The sequence below is a fragment of the Salvelinus sp. IW2-2015 genome, linkage group LG16, assembly GCF_002910315.2.
Source record: "Salvelinus sp. IW2-2015 linkage group LG16, ASM291031v2, whole genome shotgun sequence".
NCBI lineage: Eukaryota > Metazoa > Chordata > Actinopteri > Salmoniformes > Salmonidae > Salvelinus > Salvelinus sp. IW2-2015.
This window is the reverse complement of record NC_036856.1, coordinates 20940321-20952572: the sequence shown is the minus strand read 5'-3', so window position 1 is coordinate 20952572 and position 12252 is coordinate 20940321. Positions and strand designations below refer to the sequence as shown.

Sequence of the window (12252 nt, the reverse complement as noted above, 5' to 3'; positions counted from 1 at the left end):
TTTATATACAGTACCAGTCAAACGTTTAGACACGCCTATTCATTCCAGGGTTTCTCTTGGCATTCTCTCAACCAGCTTCATGAGTTAGTCCCCTGGAATGCATTTCAGTTAAAAGGTGTTCCTTGTGGAATTTCTTTCCTTAATGCGTTTGAGCCAATCAGTTGTTGTGACAAGGTAGGGGTGGTAAACAGAAGATAGCTCTATTTGGTAAAAGACCATTTCCATATTATGGCAAGAACAGCTCAAATAAGCAACGGGAAATGACAGTCCATCATTACAAGGTCAGTCAATACGGAAAATGTCAAGAACTTTGAAAGTTCAAGTGCAGTCGCAAAAACCTGAAACTGGCTCTCATGAAGACCGCCACAGGAAAGGAAGACCTTTGCAGAGGATAAGTTRATTGGAGTTAACTGCACCTCAGATTGCAGCCCAAATAAATGCTTCAGAGTTCAAGTAACAGACACATCTCAACATCAACTGTACAGAGGCTGCGTGAATCAGGATTTCATGGTCGAATTGCTGCAAAGAAACCATTACTATACTGCATGTTTTGGATATTCAATAAAAAATATATATTTCACAAAAATAAACTAAAGGACACCAATAAGAAGACTTGTTTGGGCCAAGAAACATGAGCAATGGACATTAAACCGGTGGAAATCTATCCTTTGGTCTGATGAGTCCAAATTTGAGATTTGTGGTTCCAACTGCCTTTTCTTGGTGAGACGCAGAGTAGATGAACGGATGATCTCTGCGTGTGTGGTTCCCACTGTGAAGCATGGAAGAGGAGGTGTGGGTGTCTTTTGCTGGTGACACTGATTTTTTTTAGAATTTAAGGCACACTTAACCAGCATGGCTACTTCAGTATTCTGGTTTGGTCTTAGTCCAACTATCATTTGTTTTTTAACAGGACAATGACCCAACACCTCCAGGCTGTGTAAGGGCCATTTGACCAAGAAGGAGAGTGATGGAGTGCTGCATCAGATGAAATTAATAGTAAAATGTGGATTTTGATGAATAGTGGTACTTAGATTTGCACAATAATCAGTGAGGAAAAGGACGACTGACGTCTTGTGTCAAATCACCCGACCTTAACCCAATTGAGATGGTTTGGGATGAGTTGAAATGCAGAGCGAAGAAAAAGCAGCCAACAAGTGCTCAGCATATGTGGGAACTCCTTCAAGACTGTTGGAATAGTATTCCAGGTGAAGCTGGTTGAGAGAATGCCGAGAGTGCAAAACTGTCAAGGCAAAGGGTGGCTACTTTGAAGAATCTAAAATATATTTTGATTTTGACACTTTTTTGGTTACTACATGATTCCATATGTGTTATATGTGTTCATTATTATTCTACAATGTAGAAAATAGTAAAAATAAAGAAAAATGTGTAGGGGTGTCTAAACCTTTGACTGGTACTGTATATACAGCAACACCTCCCCCATATCATTTGTTTACTTGATTGTGTTGGGCTGCAGAACTTGGAAGTGCAACATTGTGGCTTTTCTTCTCATTCCAATGAATTTGCCAACAAAATTCCTCACCTATGTATGTATGTTCAACATGAGGAAATCTTGGTATAGACAACACTATTTTATTATGGAATGAACAAAATAAAAAAGCCAGAGCCAGGGCGACAGTTTAAAAAAATATGCGTGGTTTATAAAACCCAGATGTGACAGGATCACCAAAGTGTATACAGAAATACAAATGAGACCATCATTAAAACCATCATAGTACAGTGTTATACACTCAACATTTACAATCTACTCTGTAAAAGGGCTATTGTAAGACATTTCCTTTCTTGTCTTTTTAAAACACAACCACATAACTGATCTTTTTATCAGTTTTCATAACGCGTTCAAAGTACATCCATGTAGTTACTATAGACACCGTTAGTGTTCTACTTTAGAAAGGGTACAACAACATCAAGAAGGAAGTAAAGATGCAGAGACATCAAGCACATAACATGGGATTTAGCAAGCAGTAAAATCAACAAATCATTGAGAGGTATTACTCACGAGAAAATGTGATGTCAGGGCTTGCGTATGATTCAGGTCTTAGAAAAAAACTATACAAAGTAACCCTCAATGTCAAACAGTTATCACTTTCTAACCATATCTTGACATWAAAAATGGCTCACTTGTACATAAATTAGTGAATAACTGCTAAGCAGTCATATGCATTAGAATGCTTCCAAGGTAACATCTTAGGAAACCATTAATATCTTGTTAGTGTCATCACTCACTTGACTGAGGGTTGTCAACCTCTAGTCCCCTCCCTCCAGTAGCCCTGGACGCAAACCCTGAGGATGAGGGAGCCAGGAAAAAATATGGAAACACCAACAAGATACAGCCAATCACAATCCAGGTTCACTTTCTACTTTTTCTCTTCTTTTTTTAACAAACACAATTCAACAGGTTTTACACTTAAATAATGCAGGATTGTGAACAATCAAAATGCTCCTCAACACCTGGAATACTGCTTGTTCTAAAGCTAAATGAAAAACAATGTATGTAATCAAGAATGAACAGTACAGCTAGAATAATCCGTATTCTCCAGATAATTAAAACAATCATTCAGATATGTACAATGGAAAACAAAAGCAGCATGCAGGCAAGACAATTGTCAGAGTGATACTTGGAACAATCTCATGAAGTTGGGAGGGAGAAGTTTGTGGTCTCTGACAAAAGATGACAGTATTCAAGTTTTAGACTAGATTAAACAGAGTGTGTGTGTGTATCTGTGTGTTTTGAGGGGTAGAAGAGCTCTCCATCACTTCAAAAGGACTGAAATGCCAAAGGCGACCTTGCAGCAGGGTGCTCTTTGGTGGAAAGACTGGTTGACTAGCCTGTTCCATATTTGTAGTGAGTGTGGGAAGAAAGTGGAAGCACCTATTCTTCCAACAAAGAGGACACAATCAGTAGTTAGATAATTGAATTGTGTGTTTTGTGATAGTGGTTTCTATCACTACCAGACTTCATTGCACAGCCATAATTGCCATATGTCTAACTGCATCATCACCACAGTAATGGAAGAAATCTATCTCAAAGGCACACGACATTGTGTGTATTTCTTGTTGTTGATGGTGCTATTACACATTTACAACATTTTGTAGCCTATGAACTTTGCAATTTAAACAAATATTTTGCGCTGGGACCCCAACTGTCATTTCTCATTAGACGCGTCAACAGTCTAAATAATAAAGAAAAGCTAAGAGAAAGGCAAGACAAGCTCATGCTGATTGATCAACACAACACTGTACATCAACTACTGCATTGTGTAAACACAGTTGAGCCCCAGGGTGAAAGAGAGAGGGTGTCACACACAGGGAGTGGGGAGAAAGCAGTCAACAACACACTTATCCTTCCTTTGAAAAGCCACGAGGTCCACGATAAGGGGCTTACCCGCTTCAAAGTTACAGCCGATAGATTGTGCTTGAAAATGATAGAAGTAAAGCATGCATGTAACAAAATGAACAAACAAAAAGAGCGCTAACAATGGATGTCAGTTGAACAATTTCCATGGGGCTTTTTCTTGGCGAAACCAAGTAATAAAAAGTACCAATGTTAATCAAGGAACAACATACATTAAAGCAAAATCATGAGTTTTGTTGATGAGTGCATTGCCATAAAAGCATGAGAAACAGACATGTACTGTAGAATGAGTTGATAATTGAAATCAACCTCACCTTCAACATCATTTTTGGGCACTGAGACTTGAAACTGTGAGCTAACCCAGTCCTAAACAACAGAGTAAATACTGCAGGCCCTACGACCCAAGGAGGACGGGCCTATTTAATCACGGCTATATGATCTGAGAACTACTGTTTCACAGCAAAGTCTTTCCAGGATTAAAGATCACTTGACACAGCAGGTATACGACTCACTCACTTGGTCCCTGTTCTAGTCAACAGGCCTGACAAACCCTACCACTYAAAACCCTGACACATGCAGAGTCCCAGGGCCTATGATACTGTACATGACACATGCATGCATATATTCAAAAGAGGTGATGCAGCAGCTATGTTGTAAAGTTCGTAGATATTTCAGAGGAAAGATGACAGAGATCAGGGTGTGGACTGTTATTTGGATTGTGAAAGTGCTAGCAGACATGACAGATGAGGATCTCCTGTTTAGCCAGGGCATCCCTCCTATGGAAAACCCATCTCAGCAGACGAAATCAATATCCTGTGAAGATGCCACATGACCTACTTGGGCGGTATTACAGTCAGAGGAACCCCAGTGAAAAGCCCTGATCACTGTCAGCTGATCTCGCTCCACTACTTCTGAGAAAGCAGAACAACAGAAAAATACAAAGTGCCCCATACAATCAGTAGAAAACACTGCAATCGAAAATGGTCACAGTGCTGTTTTAGTTGTTGAGCAATAAAAAGAGAGAATGGGATAGTATTCTTAAAGGGTAGAGAAATGCACGAGACTCTCAGACATCTCAACTCAGCTGCACAGTAGAACAAAACAGACTATTCTTCTCAGGCTAGCTAGATTGATGCTACGCCAGTGAACAACATTCATTAAAATAACGCTTCAGCAGAAAAGCAAAGTACAGTTATGAACATGTAGGGCACTTGAACTAAGCTAATTAGATAATTGATTTGTTTGTTTTTGAAAAACTTTGAAGTTGTAACATGGGCTGGCTAACTGATCTGTGGGAAAAGTTTATATGAGAGGGAGAATGAGCCACCTGAAGTGTTCTTAGTCTTCTACACAGGACAAGAGGGGAAACAATAGCTTTTAGAAAACATGGCACAAGTCTAATTCAACATTCCCACCATTGAGAAACACATACATATCATTGCACAGATGCTTGAGCTATTCTCATTCTTCTAAATAATACATGGAYTACATAATAGTGCACATGAACAAATATACAAAGCAACTTTCACAGACTAAAATGTGTTTAAATTATATTTTTGTACAAGTTGTTTTTGTTTGTTTGTATTAAATGCACTTTTCCTGCAAGTGCCGCCAGGGTTTTACACAGACTTTATTATTACAACTCAATAAACAAAATCAACCCAGTAAGTGGAGTAGAAAAAGAAGCAACAGGTTGAAACCAGTTGATGTTGTTGATATGCTGTGGTAAATGTTGCGATCCAGAGTCCATGCTCAGGCATGTTATTATTATTAGTCTTTTTGATAAATATTTCTTCTCCCTGTTGATCCTAATATAATAAATGCATGTAAACAGTCGTTTGTTCTCTAATACATCTCCAAAAATGGCAAAGAACTACAAAAACAAATATACAAACAAAAAGTATCAACATAAAGTCTGTTAAAAAATAAAAGTACTCATAGGAAAATCCCCGTGCTTGGTGGGTTTTCCAAATATGTTCCTGTGTGTATCCCTCTTGTCTGAATAACTCAAAACTGTGTGTGTGTGTGTGTGTGTGTGTGTGTGTGTGTGTGTGTGTGTGTGTGTGTGTGTGTGTGTGTGTGTGTGTGTGTGTGTGGGGTGTGTGTGTGTGTGTGTGTTGTGTGTGTGTGTGTGTGTGTGTGTGTGTGTGGTGGTGTGTGTGTGTGTGTGTGTGTGTGTGTAATCCCATCTCATCTATACCAATATCATATACTGAGATTGTGCTTGAATAAATTAATCTGTTTGTGTGCCACTGAATTGTTGTGTGTTTCTTTTGTATGTCTGTATGTATTAGTGTGTATGTTTGTGTCTGCCTGCGTGTCTCTGTGTCTGCCTGCATGTCTACCTGTGTCTGCCTCGTGTCTATCTGTGTCTGCCTGTGTGTCTATCTGCGTCTGCCTGTGTCTGCTGTGTGTCTATCTGTGTCTGCCTGTGTGTCTATCTGCCCTGTCTGCCTGTGTCTGCCTGTGTGTGTGTGTGTGTGTGTGTGTGTGTGTGTGTGTGTGTGTGTGTGTGTGTGTGTGTGTGGTGTGTGTGTGTGGTGTGTGTGAGGCAGCTCTGTGATGGAGTGATCACTGGGGTTGTAGAGCTGGTGCTTTGGGCTCAGCTGAAGGCCTCATCATCCGTGTCCTCTATCAACACCTTGGTGTCCTTCTTGGATGATCTGGATGAGAGAAGGAACAGACACATGGATACTGTCAGACAAGCACAAGGCTAACATATACCAATTCCTGGCCATGTGGCCATAAGTTATGTGTATTTTTGGTGTGTGTGTGTGTGTGTGTGTCTGTGTGTGTGTGTCTGTGTGTGTGTGTCTGTGTGTGTCTGTGTGTGTGTGAGGAGGTTCTTACTGAGAGGACAGCAGGGGGCGCCGCAGGGACAGGCTGTAGCTGCGTTTCCAGCTCTTCTTGCCCTGACGGTTCCTGACTCCGTCCTCCTGGTCCATCATCTGCTCCAACAGCGTCTGGTCGTCAGCGTTCAGCGGAGCCACCGAGATGTCCCTCACGGCACGGAACTCACCACAATTATTCAGGTGCTCATTCTCCAGACGGAAGAAGTTCCAGACAAAACGCCTGTGTGTGGATAAAGAATGAGGTATAACATAATGAGCAGAGAGAGAGAAAGAGAGAAAGAGAGGGAGGGGGGGGGGCAGAGAGACAGAGAGAGAAGTAGTCTGTCCAGCTCTGTGATACTGTAACCCACCTGAACACCTCTAGAGGAGCCAGAACGGTGGCCACGATGTCTCCCACAGAGGGGATGTTGGTCATGGTGGTGAGGGAGATCTGGATGGTCCAGGCAAAACGCAGGATCACGTCCTCTATGATGGCACAGTAGTAGTACGCCTGGAAAATATAACGGAGAAGTCAGGTCAGAGGACGAGTGTGTGTGTGCCGTGCTGTGTGTGTTTATGCAGGTTATGTGTGTGTGATGCTCACTTTCTGTGGGTAGACAATCTCCTCCCTAAGGAAGGTGTTCTCCCCTGCTCCACGGTCAAACAGGCCCCAGTCCATCTTCAGGTCCCAGATCAGAGTGTACAGGGAGCTGACGGCTGAGAACACCATCAGCAGGTAGAAGAACATGTCTGCATCGGAATGCTTTTGTTCTGGGAAGCCCAACACAAAGCAATGAGTCCATCATTAGTCTGTATACCGGTAGTTAAATAAAATAAATAAATATATTTTGCCCAATCTGTGTGCATATACCTTGATAATTAAGAATAACACATAAGTTGCCTGCTTTGAACTGCGGACAGAGACAGCAGCTTGTGCATACACGTTCGTCTCTGGTCTTCACTATCCCCACCAGAGGGAGAACTTCTACCATAAGTATTACATTTACTGAGACAGGTTACCATGGATGGAAAATGTCATGCTAATTCTTAGTAAACTATTCAGAGGCTCTTGAAACAACATGTTGATGTGTCCTTCAGTTTGGCAATTCACTACTAATAAAAAGTATATTTATTATGTTCTGATTTCGTCTTGAACATTGACATCATGCCAGTTAGAATTTGTAGTGGTAAACAGCTCTGCAGTAGTGTCATGTTGATTTCGCTGTGTCATAGCTGTGTATTTTGACTGGGCCAGACTCCCATGCTGCTCCAGCGACAGCCTGAATGCCTGGGGGATTATTGATGACTGAGGTATTCTAGTCTGATCTGCCTGGGCTCTGGGCTCTGGGCTCTCCCCCGCTGTGACAGAACAGTGTGGCCTGACACTGAGAGACTCACACACCAACAGGACACCCAGGCCTGGAAGACACGTCACGCAATGTGACACAACCACTCTTATGACAACTATTCACACCCAACTATTCACACCAGCCTCCTTTACCCAGGTGGAGAGTTCTGACTGAACTGAAATTGACTATGGTGAATCCCCTGGGTAAGTCTACTGTGCGTCTTAGAATAGTCTGTTGTATTGTTATTTTTCCCCATGAAGGAATATGACCAGTTAGTAACAGCAGGTGTGTGTGTGTGTGTGTGTGTGTGTGTGTGTGTGTGTGTGTGTGTGTGTGTGTGTGTGTGTGTGTGTGTGTGTGTGTGTGTGTGTGTGTGTGTGTGTGTGTAGGGTGTCAAAATCACATTTTATTTGTCACATGACCGAATACAACGGGTGTCGACTTTACCGTGAAATGCTTGCTTATGACTCCTTCCCAATAATGCAGAGTTAAAACATTATAATAAAACTACAATAGTTACACAAGAGGAATAAAATCAGAAGATGAAGCTATATACAGGGAGTCCTGTTCCAGTACCAGATCAATGTGCAGGGGCACGGGGTATTAGAGGTAGATACAGTGGGGCAAAAAAGTATTTAGTCAGCCACAATTGTGAAAGTTCTCCCACTTAAAAAGATAAGAGAGGCCTGTAATTTTCATCATAGGTACACTTCAACTATGACAGACAAAATGAGAAAAAAAATCCAGAATATCACATTGTAGGATTTTTTATGATTTTATTTGCAAATTATGGTGGAAAATAAGTATTTGGTCCTACAAAACAAGCAAGATTTCTGGCTCTCACAGACCTGTAACTTCTTCTTTAAGAGGCTCCTCTGTCCTCCACTCGTTACCTGTATTAATGGCACCTGTTTGAACTTGTTATCAGTATAAAAGACACCTGTCCACAACCTCAAACAGTCACACTCCAAACTCACTTGGCCAAGACAAAGAGCGTCAAAGGACACCAGAAACAAAATTGTAGACCTGCACCAGGCTGGGAAGACTGAATCTGCAATAGGTAAGCAGCTTGGTTTGAAGAAATCAACTGTGGGAGCAATTATTAGGAAATGGAAGACATACAAGACCACTGATAATCTCCCTTGATCTGGGGCTCCACGCAAGATCTCACCCCGTGGGTCAAAATGATCACAAGAACGGTGAGCAAAATCCCAGAACCACACGGGGGACCTAGTGAATGACCTGCAGAGAGCTGGGACCAAAGTAACAAAGCCTACCATCAGTAACACACTACGCCGCCAGGGATCAAATCCTGCAGTGCCAGACGTGTCCCCCTGCTTAAGCCAGTACATGTCCAGGCCCGTCTGAAGTTTGCTAGAGAGCATTTGGATGATCCAGAAGAAGATTGGAGAATGTCATATGGTCAGATGAAACCAAAATATAACTTTTTGGTAAAAACTCAACTCGTCGTGTTTGGAGGACAAAGAATGCTGAGTTGCATCCAAAGAAACCATACCTACTGTGAAGCATGGGGGTGGAAACATCATGCTTTGGGGCTGTTTTTCTGCAAAGGGACCAGGACGACTGATCCGTGTAAAGGAAGAATGAATGGGGCCATGTATCGTGAGATTTTGAGTGAAAACCTCCTTCCATCAGCAAGGGCATTGAAGATGAAACGTGGCTGGTCTTTCAGCATGACAATGATCCCAAACACCCGCCCGGGCAACGAAGGAGTGGCTTCGTAAGAAGCATTTCAAGGTCTGGAGTAGCCTAGCCAGTCTCCAGATCTCAACCCCATAGAAAATCTTTGGAGGGAGTTGAAAGTCCATGTTGCCCAGCAACAGCCCCAAAAACATCACTGATCTAGAGGAGATCTGATGGAGGAATGGGCCAAAATACCAGCAACAGTGTGTGAAACCTTGTGAAGACTTACAGAAAACGTTGACCTCTGTCATTGCCAACAAAGGGTATATAACAAAGTATTGAGATAAACTTTTGTTATTGACCAAATACTTATTTTCACCATAATTTTGCAAATAAATTCATAGAAATCACATTGTAGGATTTTCTTGATTTATTTGCAAATTATGGTGGAAATAATTCATTTTGTCTGTCATAGTTGAAGTGTACCTATGATGAAAATTACAGGCCTCTCTCTATCTTTTAAGTGGGAGAACTTGCACAATTGGTGGCTGACTAAATACTTTTTTGCCCCACTGTATATGTGCTAAGGCAGAGTAAAGTGACTAGGCATCAGGATAGATAATAACAAGAGTAAATAAGAACAGAGTAGCAGCAGCCTATTATGAGTGTGAAAGTGTGTTGTGTGTGTGTGTTTGGGGATGTGTTGTGTCTGTATGCTTGTGGTGTGTGTTATGTGTTTGTGTTCATATATAGTGTATGTGAATGTGTGTGGGTTTTGTGGTGAGTGACAGTCTAGTGTGCGTGAGGGAGTGTACATACAGTGTGTATATATAGTCTTGTGAGTGTGCATAGAGTCAGTACAAAATAGAGTCAATTCAGATAGCCTGGGTATCCATTTAATTAACTATTTAGCTGTCTTATGGCTATTTAGCAGTCCTATGGCTTGGGGGTAGAAGCTGTCTCGGAGCCCTGTTGGCGTCCAAGAGACGACGCTCCAGTGTGTGCATGCATGGTTGTGTGTGCACTGACAGACTGTCAGATACACAGTCTGACCTGACCACACACAGACTCCAGCAGGGCTGAGACAGGGACAGTGCCAACCGTCATGACCAATGCCTCCACATACTGCCACCAGAGCGCCAGGAAAGTAACAGGGGACATTTTTTCAACGAGAGAATTTACATTGGTTCCTCTAGCCTGCTCTTACTCTACAGTGGGTTCTGCATCAGGCTACCTCATCTAGTACCGGATGTCCCCGCATTAACCCATATTAATAATGATTAATATTTCCTGATGAGATTTATCCCTCAAACTTAAATTGTTTTACGTCTCCTTTAAAAAGTATTTTTGATATGTTCACAGCAAGGCAATTGGGATTACAATACATTATACATTACATACTCATTAAAGGTTTGAAGGACAAACTGTGTGTTCCCAAATGTGTAATCCGGAATGACAGGAAAACCTGGAGCTCCTAACACCACCCAAACTACTGCAATCAACAAACAATTTACAAGATACCAGATAGATTTACAGCGTGCCTCAAAGCTGGGAGCGAGAACTGAGAAATGAACAACGCGAAATGACAAAGTGGAAAAGGTTTTTAGAAATGTTTGTAATTTATTATAATAAAAACCTGGAATATCAACATTTACATAATATTCAGACCCTTTACTCAGTACTTGTGTTTTGAATCACATTTGGGGGGGGGGCAGCATATACAGACTCAACGTCTTATTGGTTAGACACTACAACTTGTGGCATACCCTGTATTAGGAGAGTTTCTCCCATTCTTCTCTGCAGAACTCTGCACCTCTGTCAGGTTGGATGTGGATCGTCGCTCGCACGCTCTTTTTCAGGTCCTTTCTCCAGCAGATGTTCCAGATCGGGATCAAGTCCGGGATCTGGCTGGGTCTACTGAAAGGACATTACTTCTAAGACCTTGGCCCAGAAAGCCACTCCTGCTTTGTCTGGCTGTGTGCTTAGGGTCGTTGTTCCTGTAAAGGTGACCTTCACCCTAAACATTCTGAACGTTCTGGGCAGGTATTTCATAGGATCTCTCTGTACTTTGCTTCCTTATCTTCCTTCAATCCTGATAGTCCTCCACAGTCCCTCCGTCTGAAAAAACATTCCACACAGCATGATGCGCCAACTTGTACCGGAGCACGACACTCAGGCCAGTAGTGGACGATGCTCTGCAGTGAGGGATGGTATGCGAGTTTTCCTCCAGACGTGACGCTTGGCATTCAGGCCAAATAGTTGGTTTCATCAGACCATTGGTTTCATCAGACCAGAGAATCTTGTTTCTCATGGTCTGAGAGTCCTTTAGGGGGATTTTGGCAAACTCCAAGCGGGCTGTTATGTGCCTTTTACTGACGAGTGGTTTCCGTCTGGCCACTCTCTACCTAAGGCCTGGTTAGTGGAGTTCTGCAGAGATGGTTGTCCTTCTGGAAGCTTTCCTATCTCCACAGAGGAACTCTTGAGCTTTGCCAGAGTGACCATCGGGTTCTTGGTCCACCTCTCGACCAAGGCCCTTCTCCCCCGACTTGCTCTGTTTGGCTGGGTGGCCAGCCCAGGAAGAGTCTTGTTATTTCCAAACTTCTTCCATTTATGAATGATGGAAGCCACTGTGTTCTTGGGGATCTTCAATGCTGCAGAAATATTTTGGTATCCTGTGTCGGATCTCTATGGACAATTCCTTCGACCTCATTACTTTTTTTGCTCTGACATGCACTGTCAACTGTGGGACCCTATATAGACAGGTATGTGCCTTTCCAAATCATGTCCAATCAATTGAATTTTACCAACAGGTGGACTCCAATCAAGTTGTAGAACACATCTCAAGTATTGATCAACGGAAACAGGATGCACCTGACCTCATAGAAAAGGGTCTGAATACTTATGTAAATAGGCATTTCTGTTTTTGTTCTTCTAAATGTGCAAACACATTTCTTAAAAACTATTTTCCCTTTGTCATTACTGGGTATTGTGTGTAGATTGATGATATACATATACATATACATATATATTCCAGTCCGTGACATTGCTAATTGGC

General features: G+C 42.2%; 1 protein-coding gene across 1 annotated transcript in view; it reads right to left on the bottom strand.

The window, feature by feature from the left end:
• Positions 1 to 1574: 1574 nt before the first annotated feature.
• LOC111975313 (xenotropic and polytropic retrovirus receptor 1 homolog) overlaps positions 1575 to 12252 on the bottom strand; it is a 100864-nt gene continuing 90186 nt past the window's right edge. The window contains exons 12-15 of the mRNA XM_024003523.2: positions 6809 to 6975; positions 6576 to 6715; positions 6224 to 6445; positions 1575 to 6036 (exon numbers count right to left, since the gene is read on the bottom strand). Coding sequence (XP_023859291.1) covers positions 5976 to 6036; positions 6224 to 6445; positions 6576 to 6715; positions 6809 to 6975 — 590 coding nt within the window. The 3' untranslated portion in view covers positions 1575 to 5975. The remainder of the gene's footprint in view (positions 6037 to 6223; positions 6446 to 6575; positions 6716 to 6808; positions 6976 to 12252) is intronic.